At 39.7% G+C, this 21,991-nt stretch overlaps 1 protein-coding gene and 1 pseudogene across 2 annotated transcripts; one reads left to right on the forward strand and one right to left on the reverse strand.

Moving 5' to 3' along the window:
• Positions 1 to 6,820: 6,820 nt before the first annotated feature.
• LOC112178403 lies at positions 6,821 to 12,633 on the forward strand (annotated as a pseudogene).
• A 1,757-nt stretch (positions 12,634 to 14,390) lies between these two features.
• Positions 14,391 to 19,204, reverse strand: LOC112178737 (cryptochrome-1). Of its 2 annotated transcripts, XM_024316941.2 has the most exons (5): positions 18,644 to 19,203; positions 17,912 to 18,130; positions 16,783 to 17,489; positions 15,109 to 15,884; positions 14,391 to 14,773 (listed from the first exon to the last, which is right to left on the reverse strand). In XM_024316941.2, exons 1-5 carry the CDS (start codon positions 18,954 to 18,956, stop codon positions 14,770 to 14,772), a joined length of 2,019 nt encoding a protein of 672 aa, XP_024172709.1. In that variant the 5' UTR covers positions 18,957 to 19,203; the 3' UTR covers positions 14,391 to 14,769. The 2 variants fall into 2 exon arrangements, with proteins under 2 accessions (XP_024172709.1, XP_024172710.1); XM_024316942.2 differs by lacking the exon at positions 14,391 to 14,773 and having other exon boundaries at positions 15,105 to 15,884; positions 18,644 to 19,204.
• Positions 19,205 to 21,991: the final 2,787 nt, after the last annotated feature.

Consider the following 21,991-nt stretch of genomic DNA (forward strand, 5'->3'; position numbering starts at 1 on the left):
TCGGATTTAATATGCTAGCTAGATTCATGATCTGGCAAATCCAAAATTTTAGAGCAAAATGTTTGAATGGTGCTGATATGTTATGGCAAAAAGTCAATAGTCCAAGATTGTGAACTGCAAATTAAGTTGCAGTTCAGTGTTTCCTCTAACATAACTTGGACCATATTTTGACTGGATTTGTTCTGTAAATATTGTGTTTATATTTAAAATTAATTATATAGACGAATATTTTTTTTAAAGATAAATAAATTATGTAGATAATTTAGTCATCATGCAAGTTATTGTATTAATAACGTGGAGTAACAAAAACTCTTTAACCTTTTTCAAATCTCAAATAAATATCTCTTGCTGGATAGAAGTATGAAATCAACACGAAAAATAAATTAGTAAAAGATTCTATTCTATTTTGGTGAAGGCAAAATGTATTGAAATTTTGATTTGCTATTACTAGAAGAGAATTCCACCCTCACTTCACTACGGGTTAGACCTACCGCAATTAAAAGATAGTGAGCGGTCCAAACAAAAACAAAACTAGCGGGGAAAATGATCAAATGTAGTGACAACAACAAAGTTCATTTTCAACCATAATTTAGGAAGAAAATCTAGAGGGCATTTTGATGGATAAACCGGCTTCCTTTTAGCAACAGACCTGAAAAATAATTTAAGTCCCAAGGATATGAATTGATCCATTTTGATGGTGACAAATGCAAAGTGATTGTGTTAATTGGTCACATCAAAAGATAACCAATGCAAGTTCATTCCCAATCAAATTTATGTTTAGGGATTACGTGTGGTTCAAAAACTCTGTTTAAGTGTAAACACAAAATGTTTGTTGAAGATGGTGAGTGATTTAGAGCACTGACGTGCACTTATACATATATGAATGGACAGCTGGATTATATTAAATAAACTTTTTGTTTATTAAAAAAAAAATTTGAATATAAATATAACCATTAAAAATTATCTTATAAGTGTTGGATCAATTGCATCATCGATGCATAGAAGAATTTTCGGTTAAAGAGAGGTTTAATAAGGACTTACAGATATCACAAGAATGAGAGGCGACTAAGAACTAACTGAAGAAGCAAGCTAGTTTAAAGGCCATTGATAGCGACAATTAGTTAGACCAGACCGGATTAGATAGCACATTCATTTGTTGGTACAAATATACGTTCGGCCATATATTGACATTGTAATTTGAGGCAATTTGTTCGACGAAGTGCCCTAAAGAGATTTAGTCAACAGTAGGACAAATTGTGGTACAGTTAGATGAATTTGCTGCTTAATTATGGCAAAGACATAACCTGCAGTGGTTCTTTTTTTCTTTTTTTTTCTTTTTTCTTGAGAAGACATAACCAGTGATGTTGCACATACGTAAGAATTGTTTACCTTTTAACATCTATATATGCAGTCTCAATCAAATAGACCATTAGTCTATAACTGAGATAAAACAAAAATTGTTGCTAAAAGTCTCAGTAGTCTGTATCATTTTTCCCCAATCACAAATAATGTTTCTAGAAATCACAAAATAGATCGAAACCTACAACGTAATTTGCGAAAGAAGTTGCAGCATGTAGGGCTTCTGCTTTGCTTAGTAAATTTTGTTTTTTAATTTATTTTAAAGGTACTAAAACTAATTTAAAAGGGAGGAGAAAAATAATGAAATGTGAGCTATCCGAGCCAGCAAGACTTTAATTATTTATGCTCCACATGAATTGACAGTCTTCATTTCCTTCATCTACTTTTTTCTTTTTCTCTTTTCATAAACAACCATATTATTCTTTGAGGAAATTTAATTCTTCGAACTTTCAGAGACTTGGTCAGTATTGGTCAAAGTTCCATTGTTTTGTGTAACTATAAATAATTATAGTCAGTGGCTGTTTTTCAAAGTACAAAAATAAAAAGGTTGTAACTGGTACGCAGCATCTAATCTAAATTATAGGACAGATGTTCTTTTCACTCTTGCACAATAATCTTATGAGATAAACACATAGAAGAACTTCATGACCATTTTAGTGGTTATAGCTGCTTCATCTTGATCCCTCATCAAATCATTTCAAAAGATTCATCTATATCATAATCCCTCTGATTCATAACATATTAAGTTGACTTCTGCAGCGGTCCTGAATCTGATGCTTTAATTTCCACAAAGAAAAGAAAAACATCAAGTGCTTTTGATGCCCTTTTAGGGTTTATGCTTTTATTCTCTAAACCCTAAAACCCTCGCTATAACATAGCATAATCATGAACTCAAGTAGTCTGAGCATATCTCATGATTCTATATCATTTTGCTTCTTAGTATGGCACCAAAAGAGGCGATTATAACAAGGTTTCGAGACCATGATTGTTATGATAGGCATTGCTTCTTTTCCCCGATACCCTTTTAACTTTCCAAATAAAATATTACCAGAACTCTAACAGATGTGTATTGCAGATGCTTACAGCTATGTGATTACTGAATAGCACCTAATTCCCCATATACTTCCCTTTGTCCAAATCAGTGCCAATGAAACTCTGCCATTTAAAGGTTTTACTGTTTCCTTTAACCAAAGTGATCGATATGTTTGTTCTGGAAGTTAAATGATTTGTTAAAGAAATGCAGCAATATTTGAATTGCTTTTGTTCTTTTCTAGCCGGTTTTAATAATGGATGCAAAATTTGATTTTTGGGTCAGAATGTAGGGCGTCAACGAGCAGGCCTTTGAATTTTCCGGAGAACCTGATAGTGACATGTGTTTACTTGTTCTGCAACTTGTTTCATATTAGTTTTTGAGAAGGGGTCTGCAAAATAATTGTTGGTCCTCTTATCATTAATGTCTTGATTTTTCTTTTTAATCCGGGAGAGTAAGTGTAAGAATCGAACTCTTTACGGTAAATATTAGAAACTAGAAGCTTTCATTAGTAGAATCGATCAATGAGGATGCGCGAAAGCAATTGGCTTCATTAAAAAGATTCGAGGTGAGGAGCTAGCAAATTAACTGCTCATCAAATCCTCAAAATAAAAAACTAAACCATATGAGCTAGCCAGTAAATTTTCTTTTGAGAGCTTCTTCATCTTGTATCGAAAGAAAAGTTCTGAGAACCTACGACAGATGTTTGTCATGATCGATGTTGTTTATGAGTTTTTGTTCAAGTCAATTGCTGATTTGCTAGTGTGGAGCTGTCAACAATCCACAACTTGGATCCTAAGAGTGGCAATTTAGCAAACCTACTAATGTAGTAAGTGGACTTGTCTTGCAAGCAAAACTAACATAGTAAGATACAACTTGTAAACGTACAATGTGTGCCTTGAGAAGTTTTGCTTTCCAAAACCTAGGCACTTTCCTTCATTAGGACACAAACTTCTCACTTGTTTTATAATCAATCATAGTACAAATTTGCAAATGAATTAATCAGTCAACATTCCCAGATCAAAAATAGATCCAATCCCCCTTATTTCCTTTAATTTCCTGGTTTATGTCCAAAGTAATGTAATTTTCCGACTTTTATATACAACTTGCACAAGTGAACCCTTGAACATGAAAATGTAGTCATTTTGACATAAACACCCTATCAACGATGTATAGAGAATCTTATTCCATTTAAAATTAGCTCAACCATAATTTTGTCCCATTGCATGTTGAATGAGCAACTTGTACTCGTTCCAAGAAAATTGGCTGACCTAGCTAGGGTTTAATTATAATTCTACTGCTCATACCTCAAGGCTAAAACCAGCTGCTGAACTAAGATTGCGGAAAGATTCAGTGAGTGTTCAAATTAAAAAATGGTTGAGAAACTTTCCCAACTGACAAATGGAGTTCCCAAATTAAGGTCTACTATTAGTAGTATTAGGCCTTCTGATAACATCATTTGATTCCCAATTACTAATAAAGCATATATCACCCAAATCAAGTAATGTTTGTCCGGAGGTAGAGATTTACCCTAGGAGAGATTTTCTCCTAGCTTTCTTCTCTACGTCTCTCGACCCTCACTCAACCACATGGCCTCCATTGATGTTATCACCGCTAGCTTTGCTGCCTCCCTTGCGCTTGCAGAGGGAGGTAGTGCAGGAGATCTGGGGAGAATTGGTGGCGACAATGTTGGTCGGTCTTCCAAATCTTTTCTGATTGGGAAGCCTCTGACCCGCCAGCCGGTCAACCCTGCGGCCTTCAAGGCTCACTTCCTTCGTACCTGGATGGATGTCACTTTGGTGATGTTGAAGAAGAAGTCGAGCAAGCTACTTGGGAGTAGGAACAAATGTCGCTACTTTGCGACTCTCTTACCCTGCAGTTACTGGTACTGATCTTGGCCCTAAAGACAAGGGCAAAGGGAAGCTTTAAGTTTCCCTAGTCTTCTTGCCTATCAGTAGAAGTATGGTCTTTTACTACTTGCATCTTACTGCTTACTCTAGTTGAACAGCAATTGAGGTCTCTAAGCGACTAGGTTACTACTCAAAGGAAGGTAGGTGGTGAGGATTTGTTTTCTTTCTTTTAGGCTTAATAATGGAGCGCATTTGTTAACACTAAGGGTTACTTGTCTTTTTATAAAAAATAAAATAAAATAGGAGTATTATTATTAGATACGATTAGAATCGTACATGAGGGCATCCGAGATGAACTCTGGAGCATTAACAAACCAATCAACATTGATATTAGATTCATAGCTATAGCTAGCTAGTCTATGGGCTACAGCATTAGCCTGACGAGGGACAAAATAGAGCTCAATGTCAGTACTTGCAGCTAATAGAGTCTTGAGGTCTGTGATCAAAGCACTCAAAGGGGAGAGGTCCCTAACTGTTGAGTTAAGAGCCTGCACCGCAAGTAAGGAGTCACTTTCTACTACAGCTCGTGTGATCTGCAAAGCCTGAAGAAACTCTAAACCCTTCCTTAAAGCAAGTAACTCGATGTGTAACGGGGAGCTAACAAACTCCATTCTACAGGAGAAGCCAGCAATGAACTGACCATGGGAGTTTCTAATTACACCCCCGTACCACCATACTGGATTGAAGGTAGGAAGGAACCATCCATATTCAACTTTAAAAAACCTTTAACTGGAGGAGTCTAGTGCTTCTTGGGTTGTGATCGGTCTTGTAGGGAGATTGCAGCAGACCGATTAGCTTGCATGTACTCATCATGCCAGGCCATAGCAGTGACCACTAGATTAGCACTAGTGTTAGTCTTCTCTCTCCATAATTTGTCATTTCTGTGCTTCCATACACTCCAAAGAAGAACCAAAAGTTGATCAAAGGGTGTAGGTTCTAAAGAAGTAGCCCGAGCCAGCATCCAATCCTTCCAACTTAGAGCAGTTGTAGGAATAGAGAAAGGAGGTGCTCCAAAGATCTCCCTGGCAAAACCACATTCACAGAACAGATGTTCTAGGTTTCCACATCTCTAGAACAAACCACACACTACAGTAGACCTGAATAACCTTTGGAGGTTAGAGCAGCTCTGGTTGGTAAGAGATTGTGCACAGCTCTCCACCCAAATATCGCCACTTTACTAGGAACTCTAGCCTTCCATAGAGCTTTCCAAACAGGACTATACGGGACTCCCATCGAGGTAGAAGTGTAGAGATGGCCAACGGAAAAATCACAAGCTACCTTATAAGCCGTCTTGACAGAAAAATTCCCTCTTCTCTCAAGCTTCCAAGACAGTCAATCATGACCGAAACGATGACGATGACTCAATGGAATAGAAAGGACCTGCTCTGCCACATGAGGCTCAAAACAAGCATGAACAGCTGCATGATCCCAAGACAAAGAAGCATGATTAATCAAATCAGCAACCCGCTCAAACACAGAGTCAACAGGTCAAGATAAAAAATGATGGGAGACATTTGGGATCCACTCATCCTCCCAAATATTAATATGCTGGCCATCACCAACTCTCCATGACAAACCTCCTTGTAAAACCGGATGAGCCTTCATTAAGCACCTCCACGAATAGGAAGGTAGTTCACCCATATCTGCTGTGAGGAAGGATGAATATGGATAATACACTGCTTTAGAAACTCTAGCCACTAGTGACTCAGGTTTAGTAAGCAATCGCCAACCCTGTTTCGACAACATGGCCAGATTGTGAGCATGCAAATGCTTGAAACCCATGCCCCCCTGATTTTTGGGAAGGCACATTCTTTCCCAAGATCTCCAATGTATTCTCTTTCTCTCATCAGTACTACCCCAAAAGAATTGACAACACAACTGTTGTAGCTCATCACACAAAGACTTAGGCAAGGCATAACAGTTCATGACATAGTTAGGTAAAGTTTGTGCAACCACCTTTAGTAACAATTCCTTCCCGCCAGAACTCAGAATTTTGGAGCGCCAACTAATGAGCCTCTTCGACAATTTCTCTTTTAGGTATGCAAAGATGGCTTTCTTGTTATGTCTAACATGAATAGGCACGCCAAGGTACAAACCATGTTGTTTAACACACTGCACCCCAAGGATAGCTGCAAGACTATTCCTGTTCTGTAAGTTGACATTACCACTAAAGACCACACTAGATTTCTGCAAATTAATATGTTGTCCTGAGGCTCGGGCATACACTGAAAGTATCTGTTTAAAGGCTTGACATTCACGAACAGAGGCTTCCCTAAAGAGAAAGCTATCATCTGCAAAGAGTAGGTGATGAATAGTGGGGGCAGTAGGGGCCATAGTTAAGCCTCTAATAGTTCCATTCTGAAAAGAAGATGAGATCAAGGCTGAAAGGCCTCTGCGCACAAAATAAACAAATATGGAGATAAGGGGTCCCCCTGTCGAATACCCCTGGTAGGCAAGATAAAACTTGTGGGAGAACCATTTATCAAAATGGAATAGCTGACATTTCACTGTGGCTAACACAATGGTAACCCAGCTTCTACAAAAACCCAACCTGAGAAGAACAGCTTCAAGGTATTGCCACTCCAAACGATCATACGCTTTTGAGATATCCAATTTTAGAGAGAAAAATCCCTCAGCCTGCCTACGAAGCTTCTTCATAAAGTGAGCAATCTCCGTAGCAACCAAAGTATTATCTGAAATTAATCTTCCCGGAACAAAAGCACTCTGTAGTGGGGAAATAATATGAGGCAAAATCGGCTTGAGTCTATTAGCCAGAGCCTTGGAAGCTATCTTGTACACCACGTTACACAAAGCAATTGGTCTCAAGTCAGAAGGAAGCTTTGGTTCCTTAATCTTCGGAATAAGAATGAGATGTGTGAAGTTCGATTCCTAGGAGATGTTACCTGTATTACTTCAAGGCTCACTTCCTTCGTACCTTGATGGATGTCACTTTGATGATGTTGAAGAAGAAGTTTAGCAAGCTACTTGGGAGTAGGAACAAATGTCGCTACTTTGCGACTCTCTTACCCTGCAGTTATTGGTACTGATCTTGGCCTTAAAGATAAGGGCAAAGGGAAGCTTTAAGTTTCCCTAGTCTTCTTGCCTATCACTAGAAGTATGGTCTTTTACTACTTGCATCTTACTTACTCTAGTTGAACACCAATTGAGGTCTCTAGGCGACTAGGTTACTACTCAAAGGGAGATAGGTGGTGAGGATTTTTTTTTCTTGCTTTTAGGCTCAATAATGGAGCGCATTTGTTAACACTAAGGGTTACTTGTCTTTTGCTTGGTGGCTTGTGCAATTTATGATTTTGGTATAAGACAGCATCTGATATACGTGTCTTCTGGTATGGATAAGTAATGAAATTATCTATTATTAAAAATAAAAAAAAAGTAATGTTTGTCCGGCTTCAATAAACTGTACACAATGACACACAAAAACACAAATTTCTTGTGCAAGGAAGTGACGCATAAAATTCCCTAACATGTACTTTAAGAATATCTTTATGATATGTTTGTCCGGCTCCAAATTTTTTTTTTTTTTCTTTCCCCTAATGCATGCAAAGAAATATTGCATATATAAGTCTACTTGGCTAGGGTGGCTCTTCCATGCATGGTGGTCTAGTTTCCAAGCATTTGAAATGGCTAACTCACATTCTATTTCATCCCCTAACCTTGGAGTGTCCACTAAGCTATCTACTTTAGAAGAAGCAGATCCAAATGGGATCCGACTGAAATTCCTCTAACAATCTTCCAAAAGGTAATTGATGGATTAATTTTCATGAGGTATATGATCCTTCTTCTATCAACCAAGAGATCTTTCATTTCCATTATCTATATTGGGATTGTTGGAGACTCACCTCTCGTTGCACCGGTGTTGTTTGTAACTTGGGGGCTAGCTTGATATTGATGCTTCTTTAAAAGAAGTTGGTTTTTGCTGTAAGATACTGAGTTGTAAAGTAAACATAAGCGTTTTGGTTTTCTAGAGGTATTAACTATACTTGAATGGTAAAAGCAGTATCTGAGTAATCGGTAAACCAACTTTGCTAGCAACCCGAAATTAACCTGAATCTCGAAACTCCTGTATGCAACTTAGAAACTTTTACCATCAGACCTTTACTTTTTCGATGTGGAACAATATATAATAGAGAAAAATTAAGCTACCGTCCCCAAACTATGCTGCCAAGGCCAATTTGATATCCGAACTCTCAAAAGTATCAATGTGATACCCAAACACATATTTTGACACCAACGTGATACTTCCGTCCAAAATTTCTGACGGCGCCGTTTCTTTGCTGACGTGGCAAGCACGTGAAGACCAAAAACAAAGAAAAAGACCAATTTGCCCTTTTCTTTTGTTAATTGTTTTTTTTTTCCTTCTTCTTTATCTTCTTATTCTCTTCTTCTCAGATGATCTGGGACTTCAAAAAACAGAAAGAAAATATCAGGGGGACTCGTGAGGGAGAAAAAGAACGCGCCCCACGCGCGAGAGGAAAAAAGAAAGGAAATTCGGAGGAGGGCTTTCTCTCCCGGCCTATTGTCGATGGATCCTCCGTCGCTGCGTTCCCGTCTGGGAGAGGAGGCTGTTTGTTAAGCTGTGGAGGGGTGCCAAGGATGCGGCGTGGCTCTGGGTAGGTGGCTGGGATGTTGTGCCGGTTTGGGCGGATCGATTTCGATCCGCCATCTCGGTTCATGGGTGACGGTTGCGGGGGTGCTGCGGCGGATCTCGGGGCTCCGGCGGTGGCTTCTGACGTCATCGCCCCTGCTTGTTGGCTGTGGCCGTTCGGATCTGGTGTTGGTGGGGCCGATCCCGATGGGATCTGACTCGATCTCTGTCTTGGATCTGCTGCGGGTGTTCAGATTAGTGTAGGGGTGTCTTGCGGCGTGTTAGGGCGGTGCTGCGACGGAGGTTTTCGGGTTGGCGCTGTTTTGACGCGTGGTGATGGCGTGGTGTTAGTTTTCTGGAGCTTGCCGGCTATTCATGTAAATTTATGCTTTTATTGCACCTGTGAAAAATTTTGTTCAGACCGACGAGGATTTCTTTGACAAATTGATTGATGATGATGACATTGATTTTTCTGGGTATTAACATAGTTCTGTAGCAAAGGTTGAGCTTGATGTGGTTTAAGATATTTTGAAATTGAGTATATCGGATGTAGGCACCAGTGGCAAGAACAAGGTTGAATCTTTGACTCATGGGGAAGATATTCCTACATGAAACCCAGGAAGCATGAATCTTTGACTCAAATTTCAAGGCTTTATTTGGCAAATAATCAGAAATAAGTCCCAAAAGCGCTGTTTAAAGTTCAAACAAAAACCCAGAAAACAGAAATGAATGAAAATAAGTAAATAAAAAGTTAAAAACACGACTGGTAATTAAAGCAGAGGAAAGAACAAAAATCCAGAAACTGAAACTTGAATCGGAGCTCAGAAATGGACAGACAACACATATATGGAGGTGATAGATAGGATTATGTCGGAGATAAGATTGAAGAGAGGAGAGAGCTAAAGTAAAGCGAAGAAAGGAAGAGGTGAATCTGAGTTATGATTGGAGGTCGTGTTGGGAAGAAGAAGAAGAAGAAGAAGAATTGGAGTGGGAGGAGGTAGTGTTGGAAGAAGAAGAAGAATTGGAGTTGGGAGAGAGAGCTCTGTTCATGGTTTCGTTCCTTTTTTTTTTTTTTTTAAATTAGCTAGTAGTGAAAGACTATTCTGCCCTTCATAAAAAAAAATTTGTCTCCACGTCAGCAAAGAAACGGCGCCGTCAAAAATTTTGGACGGAAGTATCACATTGGTGTCAAAATATGTGTTTGGGTATCACATTGATACTTTTGAGAGTTCAGGTATCAAATTGGCCTTGGCAGCATAGTTTGGAGACGGTAACTGAATTTTTCTCTATATAATATATATCATCGATATGATTTGTAACATGATGCCTCAATTCTTTGTGTGAATAGATGTTGGCAGAGCTAGTGGGAACATACGTTCTTGTATTTATGGGGTGTGGGGCTGCTCTTGTCAACATAACACATCCTCTTACGAGACTATGGGCATAGCAATGGTATGGGGTCTTCTTTTGATGGCACATAGTATGGGGTCTTCTTTTGATGGCACATACTTATACAGTTGGGCAGAGTCTCTAGTTGCCATTTGAATCCTGCTGCTTCTATTGCCTTGGCTGCCGATCGCAAATTTCCATACAAACATGTAAGACTTCTATTCCGAAAAAGTATACCATGTCATACAACATGTCATGTCATACTACACGAAAAATATGTCATAAGTTTAAAGTGTAATATTCCCAGTAAAGATCATTATCTTTTGATCAATATATGAGTTGAAATTTTGTGTTTCATTTCTAACCCCATGTCGAGACAAATCCAGACAATCCAGACTCTATCTCATTGACTTAGTCCAAAACCTTTTGGTTTTTCTAATTTTCTTTAAACTTGGTGTTATATAGGTACCTATGTATCATTGTCACAGATGACAGCTGCAACACTAGCAAGCTCGACTCTGAGGCTGTTGTTTCAAGACAATATTAACGTGACAGTGACTCTCTACTCTGATTCAACAACTCACCTACAAGCCCTCGTCTGGGAATTCATAGCCACTTTTATACTGATGTTCACCATTTGTGGTGTAGCCACTGATCACAAAGCGGTATGTAGGGTATCATCAACTTTGTTTTCCTTCTATTTTGCTTGAAAAAGCACTGCTAACTCCATTCTTGACTGATAAAAGCAGAGCAAGAACTTATCTGGAGTTGCAATAGGTGTTACAGTTCTGTTCAATGCCACTAGGCCTGGCATTTAAACCCATAACCCGCACTATACCCGTACGCTAAAAACCCGCACAAACCCGCCCGTTTATTAATCCGGGCTAAAAAAAGCCCGCACTCAAAAAACCCGCAAATTAACGGGTTTTGCGGGCTAAATCCATTGGAACCCGTTGGAACCCGTTAACTAAAAATCATTCCCAAAAACCCATTTCCCATTACCCATACGGGTTCTTTTTTTTTTCATTTTTTTTTCAACCAAGGCATTTTTATAATTTTTCTTATTCCCCATGATGATCCGACAGTTTGATCTTCGTATAATTGTGAAAAGACTATTCAAAAGGAGATCTGTGAGGATTCGACCGTTGGATCGTCGTATAATTTTGTGAGGATGATTCTAAAGACGATCTGGGACGATCCAACCGTTGGATCTTCATATAATTGTGTAAAGATGATTCAAAAGGTGATCCATGAGGATCCGACCGTTGGATCGTCATATAATTTTGTGAGAATGATTCTAAGGGCGATCCGGGACAATCCAACCGTTGGATCTTCGTATAATTTTGAGAGGATGAACCTAAGGGCGATTCGTGAGGAACTGACCGTTGGATCATCGTATAAATCGGTAAAGATGATCTTCTAGGTGATTTGACCGTTGGATCTTCGTATAATTTTGAGAGTATGAACCTAAGGGCGATCCGTGAGGATCTAACCGTTGGATCATCGTATAAATCAGTAAAGATGATCTTCTCGGTGATCTGACAGTTGGATCTTCGTATAATTTTGAGAGGATGAACCTAAGGGCGATTCTTGAGGATCCGACCGTTGGATCATCGTATAAATCGGTAAAGATGATCCTTTAGGTGATCTGTGAGGGTCCGACCTTTGGATGGTCGTATAATTGTGATTTGTAAATTATTTTTTGTCAAAAAAGGAAAGGAAAAAAAATCTAAAAAGATAGAAAATAAAAAATTTCAAAATAGATAACCAAAAAAGTTCATATAAAGAAAATGGCAAATGAGGGGGGGTATATATATAAGTCTTAATTGATTTTAATTGCTTTGATAAAAAGTTTTAAAAAAAATTAAAAAAAATGTTTACGGGTTTTAACGGGTTCCAATGGAAAACCCGCAAACCCATCGGGTTTGGCCCGCGAAACCCGTTAAGCTAACGGGTTCTTACCGGGTCGGCCCGTTAAAAACCCGACCCGTTAAGAACCCGCACCATACCCGCACTATACCCGCACGTTGCCAGGCCTAAATGCCACGGTTGCTGGGTAAGAATCTTTTACAATTTGGATCATTGAAGAACAATGATGATACTAACATTCGCCTTACATTACTAGTTAGCTCATTTTTTGCAACTCACATGAGATGAGAATTACACATATACACATTCGATGATTCTGCAGGCCAATCACTGGAGCTTCCATGAATCCGGCGAGGAGTTTTGGCCATGCTACTGTTACTAGTATTTATAAGAATCTTTGAGTCTATCTTTTAGCTCCTATTCTCGGGGCGCTTGCTGCTACTGCATTGTATAGTGTTTTTCGGGTCTGAGCCAGTGAAATCTGATCCAAATGACAAAACACTTCCACCAGTATGGAGTTCAGTCAGAGACTTTTTTTTATTTTAAGAAGGGCTAAATACTGATTACTACCTTATAGTTTGGATCCAAAATCAATTCAGTCCCTGAACTTCTAATTTCATCAAGAACACCCCTGCACTTTTAATTTTGATCTAATAGGTCCAATTTATTAGTCTTCCGACAATTGAGTCATTTAACTTATTGACGTGGCTCATATATGGCCTATGTTTTATGATGTGGTATTGAGGTGGCCTGCATAGTCAATTTAGGAGTGAGATCCACTATTAAAAATCTATCAAATAAATAGTTTTTCAACAAATAATCCAACTATAACTTGAACCCATAACAGAATAATAACGAATTGGACCTATTAGATCAAAATTGAAAGTGCATGGGTTTTTTTGATGAAATTAGAAGTTTAGGGACTGAATTGATTTTGGACCTAAACCACAGAGTAGTAACTAATATTTAGCCCTTTTAAGAAAGTATATAATTTCATTACTTATCAATAGCCAGAAGGCACGTACATCAGATGCTGTCTCATACCAAAATCCTAAATGGCACAAGCGGCCAAGCAAAAGACAAGTGACCCTCACTGTTAACACATACGCTCACTTATTGAGCCTAAACAACAAGAAATCAAGTCCTCACTACTAGCCTCTCTTTGAATAGTAAATTTAGTCGCCTAGAGACCTCAATTGGTATACAACTAGAGAAAACTAAGAAGAAAGTAGTAGAAGACCAAATTCCTAGTAGTAGGCAAGAAGACCAGTAAAGCCTTCCTTTGCCCTTATCTCTAGGGCTAGAAACAACATAATTGCACAAAACATCTTGCACTACTGGATCCCAAATCCAAGCCCATAGAGAAATCTAGCCCAACAGAAGGGTGAAGTGGGCCCCATAGCAGCCCAAACTCCTGGAGAGCGGAACACCCAACGTCGGGCACTCGAATACAGCCACAATCTGTCACTCGCCTCTGGTGTTATCTGCACCCAAAACATCGACCAGAAAAAACAGCCTCCTTGGATTATCGACTTCGGCGCCGACGGCATCAAGACCACCATCGCTGGCTACTTCAACAACGGCACCGCCAGCAACAATCCCAAACACCAGATCAAGATCCAGCCGCCACTCTGCACAACTACAGCCAACAGTCCAGTTCCACCATCGAAGATCCGCCAATCCCTGTAGGAAGGAAGGCGCTGCCCGAGCCCAAACCCGGATCTCCTCCCCTGACCACGGAAACGTCCCTGCCGTGGTTGCAGCCCAAAGTTGTTTTTTGTACGAAGAGGAAGAAGTTCAGTCAGAGATTTGGCAATACAACAATGTCGTAAAGTTGACGTGGTGCTGCCAAAGAAAATGGATTTATTCCTTATCCATAGTTCTAGTAAGACTTGTGAGCTTCAAATGGGGGCTCATAGCCCTTATAGTAGAACTCGATCTCATCCATGTATCCTCACAAGAGTTCGATTCTTGTTATCCCCCTCTCTATGGGTCTTACATTTCCTTCACTGAACAAAGAAAATATTAATTAATAAGATTCACTTCCATTCCATTTTGCTTCTTTCATATAGGACGAGGACCATATCAAATTCAATGCAACATTCAATCATCTAGCTCATCTCTTTCAGCTCAACAATTCACAAAGATTAAAGACTTGTGTGAGCAGTTTCAAATTAATAAACCAGTGTAGTTTTACACCTAAAAGACTACATCAATAAGGAAAACGTGAAAAATATTATGATAAGATATTTACTAATGAAAGTAACAAGGAAAAGAAGAGAAAACCAGTGTATTCAATGACTACATATCTTATTTCACTCACTTCCTTTATTACAACATTCTATACATAGAACTACATTATGGTAGAACAAGAAATGAATAGCTAATAAGCGGCCTGTATTAATTAGAAACATATCACACACAGGATGTCTACTGGTGTTGAGGTCACTCGGAGAGGAGAAAGGGGTCCAAGTTCAGTCTAGAATTAAAGTTCAGCTTCCCCAATTAATAGGACTTGATGCCGATGCCAGCGCATCATGATGCCGATGCCAGCGCATCATAATGCCGATGCCTCAGCAATTTTTATCCTATTACAGCCATATGTTTTACCTGAAAAAGAAAAAAATAGAGTGAAGAGGGCAATACTAAAAGAATTTGTGTGCAGGCCTGTAACAAATTGGCATTCACTTATTGCTTTGTGAACATCTGATACATAATTTCAGAACTACACAACTCAAGAAATTTGTGTAATGCATACATAACCAGAGAACCATATTCCATGTTAGTAAGAGGCTGAAGGGAAGTTTCTTGAAGCTGAGCTTCTCAACTGATTTGGCAAGAGGAAGGTGTTAAAAAGGCTGTGGATAACAAAGAACTCAACAATCTGTTTATTACGTGTTAAGAAAAGCTAATGCATTTTGGGTGAATTGTTTAAGTGTTCTTACCCAGTTTGTGATAGCCGCCTCCAATTCATTATTTGGTGAGACTGAGGATGTCTTTGCAAGTAAGAACTTGTTGCAATGCCATTCTCATCACTCACAAACTGCTCCGAGTAGCTAGAAGTTGAAGGAGACCAAACTGGAACTACACCTCCATCCCTCTCTCTCCTAGTACTGCTGGAAGATTCTGCACTGGAATCTTCAACAACAAATTGCAGGGTTAGGGCAGTATTGGGTTGTGGTGGAGTGTTGTTATGATTAGGCTGAAAACCCTCTTGGTTTAATGTGTCTCTCCTTGATTCTTGATCCCCAGTAACATTTGTAGGCACTTCCGCTCTGCTCGGAAGATCTACAGAACTTTCTTCCTCTTCAACTCGCACAAGAGAAGTAGTTATACTAGGGACCATCTGATCCTCATAGCGTCGAGTTGGAGGGGGAGGGTTATTCCTCACCTGTTCATGACTATCCTCCATTTGTATGTCTTGAGGAAAGGCAATGGGGGTTGATTCAGAAGACTCTCCGAGACCTTCTTCAGTTCCATTCTCAACAGCTGCTCTTTCATGCTGCCACATTTCTGTTAATGCTTCTTGCAACCTGGTTTTTGCTGCATCTATTCCTACAATAGGAAGAGGATAATTTGATCCTAGTTCAATTCCAGCTGCCTGGAGTACAGATTCTGGCGCATTCCATGGGTGGTGTATCCAGTCAGTTGGTAGCCTGGCAAGTTCAGGAAGCCATCGTCGCACATATTCTCCATGTGGATCAAACTTGTAACCCTCAAACTGCAGAAATCAAATCAATAAAAAAACTGGTCACTAGTAAAAACCTTTAATATGGCATAAATCCTCTCGGGAAAAGAGGGGCAAAAATCAAACCGTGTCTAAACTTTTTCTATGAGAAAAAAAATTGTAGTCCTATGATGTGCGCTGACAGAAAAGTGCACTAGATTTAATTCATAGCTGCTGGATCAGGACCACTAAAATATCCAGCTGAAACATATATATATATATATATACAGGGCCCTTCTAGTAAGGGATCCCTTTTTTTGGTCTTTTATAGGGATAGGCATTAGACCAACTTTTAGATCATATTTTCACATCTTAACCATTCAGTTTTTAGGTCCTAATGTATAGATCACTTCTGCAAATTTTCAGCCAAATTGGTGATCGTTAAGGTATCCAAAACTGCATTTTACACGAATGGACCGAATCTGTCTATCTATACTATACTATTATTAAGAGAAGAGGCTTTGTTAGCCAAAACTAAAAATTTTGACAGATTTAACCCTGAAAGATTAAAAAACTTTGACAACAAATTAAATCACAAGGGTAAATAGGACAATTATAAAATAGATTTTATTAAGAAAATTGAAAAGAAATTATCCCACAACCTCCCATTTTCTCTCCCACTATTTTTTCTCTGCAATAACTACCCACTAAATCTATTTTCTTTTGCAGATAACTTTTTTTTTACAATTAAAATTTTTCTTACACATGCAGAGCATGTGTTGGAGACTAGTATTAATGAAATTAAACTATATACAATCTTGGAAATGCCTAATTGCAAAATATAGCATAGAAAGCATGCATGGATTTCCATTGTTAATATTTAGGAAAAGTTTGCAGATGCAGAGGCACATGCTTTTTAATAGTTAAAGATGACCAAGCTCAACATTCGCACCTGTGGATTATCTATGCGGTCAAACTCACGCCCATCAGGGATAGTGCCAGATATATACTGCCAACCAAGAGCATCACTTTCAAGATCAGCATCTAAGAGTGTATCCCAGAAATACTTCATTCCCCACCTCCATGGAAGCTGGAGAACCTTTACAAAGAAACTAGAAACTACAACTCGTATCCGATCATGCAGCCAGCCAGTAGCCCACAACTCTCTCATGCCAGCATCCACCAACGGATAGCCAGTTCGACCTTGCCTCCATGCCTTGAAATAGTTCTGATTTATAACCCAGGGGAAGAATTTTAGGTGCCCAAGAAGAGGTCTTTCGTGACTGTAAGGATGATTGAAACTAATGTATCTTGAATACTCCCTAAGACCAATAGATTTCAGAAACAAGTTCACACTCTCTTCACCAGCCTTGTTACCTTCATTGGCCCAAAGCAACTGCTTGATCCGAATAAGATGAAATACTTTCCTCACACTTACCTCCCCAAAATGCAAATGGGGAGAAAGCAGAGAAGTTGTATTACTATCAGCCTTTCTGCGGTTTTTGGAATACTCAATCAATGGACCATTAATAAATGTGGTAACAGCCTTATCAGCAGTGCTCCACCCAGGTGACCATGCTCGAGCAAGTAACGCATTGCTTCCCTTCTCTGATTCATCTTCGAAAATCAATGTATCAGAAGGACACCTTGATGCATCACCTGAAAAGTTTAGGAGCATTTGAATGTTCATCTGAGACATGAAAGATGCTTTATGGAAGCATAACTTGGAATCTTGTGGAAAGAAGTATGCATATGGGAGGAATCAGAAAACCTCGACACACATTTAACAACAAGTAGATGATATGTCCCGCATTTTAACTCAATCTGTATTCACACTTCTCTGTTGATGGTTAAGCGGTTGTTATTACTACTTAATCTCCAACAAATTTGAATTACATCCTATGTAAAATTTAAGTACCTGAAGACCATTCTGCCATTAACAGAAAATGGCCAATCAAAACCATCACAATGATTAATGTGGTTCAGGCTTTCAAAAAAATTATGGTAAAAATAAAACATCGAATAAGAGGCTCAGTATCCTTGAATATGATTGAAGCTCAAGAGTACTTTGAAATGCAAACCTGAAACAATTCTCTTTGGGGGAAGAAGTGGTGCATCTGGATCATATGGCATGCTAAGGCATCTTTCCCAAAAAGCATCAAAGGTTGTGAATGGGCGACCGTGGACATCATTAACATCCCACGGTTCATAGAGCAAATCAGCATTAAAGGAACGCACGGTTATGCCGTTGGCAGACAAAACCTCCTTGGCCCTGTGATCTCTAACCAGTGATATAGGATCTGAAATACAGAAGACACACTACGCATCAGATTGCAACAGCTGATTTATGACTTTATTCCCTCAATTATGTTATGGAAATACCGGAGTTAATGAATTTGAAGAACAGTTGCTCTTAAGAAAATTCAAGTAGGCTAGGTGAACAGATCAAAAAATCTGCTTCCACTCTAACTATAAAGGGACCACTAGAAAGCAAACAATCAAATAAACATTCTTGCACTAATCAAGATACCAAACAATTGTAAAATGCTACCAAACAGTAAATCACCCCAAAAAGGAATATGAACAGAGATCTTAGATCAAATTATTCAAAGACTTGAGCCTAGTAATCTACAAGTCATCAAAGCACCGACCTTTTTTATTTGACAGAAAAAAAAATTAATTCTTTCCAACAAACCCAGAACAGAAAATCTAAAAGCCTATAAAACTCAAAAGTATGCAGCAGACTGAACACAACACAAGAAAAAGAAAAGTAAAACAAATAAGAAAAGAAGAAGAAGAAGAGCTGAGCTGACCATATAAGTGGTTGAAGAAGAGCTGAGTGGCACCAGTTGCAAGACAAACCTCAAGAAGAGAAGAAACACTATCAGTAGATCTCTTGGTGATGAGAGGAGTGCCCAAACTTCTCAAAGAGGAATCAAGATGGGCCAAGCTGTGTTTGAGCCACCACCTTGAGACCCTTCCTGGGTAAAAAGGCCCTTCTTCCTCAGGTGCCCAAATAAAGAGAGCAACAACTCCTCCTGCTCTAACTCCAGCTGCCAAAGCTGGATTGTCCTCAACCCTCAGATCTCTCCTGAACCATACTACACTGCAACCACCACCTGACATCTCCAAACAAAAAATTCACCAACCAACAAAACCCAGAACAAGTGCTTTTTCTATATCAACTATATACCACACACCCTTCTAACTGTTGCTTTCTCTCTCCACAAGCACACAACCTGGGAGTTGTAATTAATCTTATCTTTTGCCTTACTTCTGACACTTTTGGGTATTATGAGGATGGGATTTTAGACCCCATCAGCAGCAAGAAAGAGCTGATCCCAATTTTGGGTCTGTGCAGGATTTTGATTTTTGCCCTCATCTTTTACTTTTCTGATTTCTTTTTTATATTAAAATATTTTTCCCACTTTTTGGGCAGAATTTTCTCCCCATACATAAATGGGTTGGTTTTTGTTGCTACAAATGGGTCTTTTCGGCTAGAGAGAAAGGTCTAGAGGAGGGAAGTGAGTGGTCAGTGCCAATGGAGTGGGTAGACAACAAAATTGATAGGCTAATTGCAGCCACAACTTTTATTTTCTACATTATTTGTATATTTCTCTTATCTTATGCTGCAACAAAACAAATCTCATCCAGTCTCTGATTCTTTGTCTTCGACAGGGTGGAATATAGAGTGAGTTCATATAAATATTTAAAGGGGGCTTAAATTTTGAATAAATAATATAAATATTTGTCCTTTAAAACGGTTCAATTGGACAGTTCACCAAATTAATTAACTTCATTGTGCGCAGGTCAACAATAATTAATTTTCATATACAGTTTGGGGAAAAAGATGAAAACCCTATTCTATCTAGCATGCGCTAACTCTAACCCTGCCTCCTCTTGTCGGCAAGGCGCTTAGCGGCTATGGCCAATTTCCAATCTCAGGGCACCTTTGCCCTTCCATTGATCTATCTTGGCCGGATCTGACCCCTATTATTGAAGGCTATTTTGGCGGAGGTCCTGGAGCCCTGTTAATTTGGGCTGGCAAAAGCCATGGAGGTGGTGAAAGGCTGGCAAATATCTGCTTCATCCACGATCGTGACCCGGTTTCCTCGTCCTCGTTGCCTCCTACAATGGCTGGGATCGATGTGACGCCTATGTGGCTACGATTGAACTTCCCCCAGGCTGCTGATGATGCGCTTGTTAAAACAAATAGAGGAGCACTGCTAGTAGGCGGAGGAGCCAACGGAACCATTTGGCTGCTGTTGAGTGAGGAGATGAGTCTTGCCGATGCCATTGGGTATGGCAGCGATGTTGATCTTGGGTCCTTAGGGTTTGATCTGTTTGGACTAGAGACTAATGCAAAGAACGGGGGAGCACTACTACAAGCGTGTGACAGTGATGTCACGGTGAGGATGCTGATGTCGGCGAAGCTGGCTGCTGATGGCAGAATTACATGGGCTTAGGCTCTGGTCCATAACTAGATCTGGGTGTCCAGATTAGTATGGCAGGCGGTGTGTCTCTTTTGGGCTCCTATCCATGTCCAACTCTCGCTGGCTTGGACGGTGAAGACTGAGGACTTACCGTCAACCATGTCAATGTTCAAATCATGGTTGGTTGAATGGGTGTCGGCGACTCTGGTGGCCAGGAAAGCATGCTGGGGTGTCCATGGGCTTCTTGGGCCAGTGGTTGAGACTACAGCTCTGAAATCAAGTTTTGGGCCGGGATCTCTTTGGTCCAGAATGAGTATTGGGTCTTTGTACCCATTATTTAATTAGTTTTGTTTTTAACTAGTCTATTACCATGTGAGATTAGTTCATAGTTATAGGCTTGTTTGGAATAAGTGAGCATGGGTACCATCAAATGATCGGATCTAATCTATGTATCGCTGTGGTTTACCACAAACTCTTTATCTACCCATAGATGATAGAAGGAGGATATGTAATGGTCATTTTTGGCCTGAGTAATATTAATATATCGACATGATATTCTTCAAAAAAAAAAAATCGGACAGTTCACCAACCAAAAAAAAAAACGGTTCATTGGATAAATGAAAGTAACCACAAGGTTGGAATTGGTGTAATACAAGATATAGGTTTACACCTACATTAGTATATAAACTACTCCAAAAAAATTAGAGCACAAGAGTCTAAAAACTAACAAAAGAACTTTGCCTTCAAAGGAAAATATAGGTTGTTATTTAACCTAAGCCGAGCACGCAATTGTGGACGCATGTTGAGCAACACTTCTTAGAAAACTGATAAAAGATCTTTAGTTAGGCTACACTAGACCAAGACCAAACCCTCTTAGCAAGCACCATCTCCTCCCCCTTAGGGTTGGAGTTCCCAGTCTTACTTAAGGTTGGAAATCTCATTTACATGAGAAGAGCTAAAAGTTAGCTGTCATGTCTTTTTCTTCTTCTGATCCGCAGGAGATCCTTGCTTATTCCCAAAACCTCCAATAGCCTTGACAGCAAAGCTTCACCACAGCACAAGGCCTGAAAAAAACTTTTGTGGCCCCAATCCCGAGTTGGGATACGGGGCCTCACAGACTAGCCCAGAGCAACTCTATTCATCTGGGCCTCCAAAGGACATTGGACACCCAAATTTCTATAGGCACCCAACATCTTTGAAGCCTGATGCTGACGACCAGTCCTACAGCACCGCTGCACATAGGTAGCAGTGCGTCTCCATCTACCATAGTAATTTTTGGACCAAACCACTCATTCCCCCGATGCCCTCACCTCACCAATCGAGCCACTTAGATTGGCACCAACATATAGCCTAGCCAACAGCAGGATACTCTTCCACATTGAATCAACATCAAGCCCAAGTTTAGAAGGTAACCCAGGCAAGAAATTTAGGGCACCGCCTCGACGCCACTGGACAATCTCGGTACGGAAGGCAACCTAAGCGAGCAGCCACCCCACAGTGCTGCCGTCGTGGCCTGCGCCATAAGGCCTTCTCCAACCCATGGAGACTAAGGGCTAAAAGGCTATAATTTAGCCCAAATCATCTCCAACCCATGAGACTAAGGACCAAAAGGCCAAAATAGAGGGTCAAAGGTGAGATTGTAGTGCTAAATATAGCACTTTGAGTAGCCCTTTGCCCCTTTAAAAAAAGGGATCAGATTGGTGGTGGCCCACGGGCTGCAGTTGATGC

This window comes from Rosa chinensis, chromosome 7, assembly GCF_002994745.2.
Source record: "Rosa chinensis cultivar Old Blush chromosome 7, RchiOBHm-V2, whole genome shotgun sequence".
NCBI classification, from domain to species: domain Eukaryota; kingdom Viridiplantae; phylum Streptophyta; class Magnoliopsida; order Rosales; family Rosaceae; genus Rosa; species Rosa chinensis.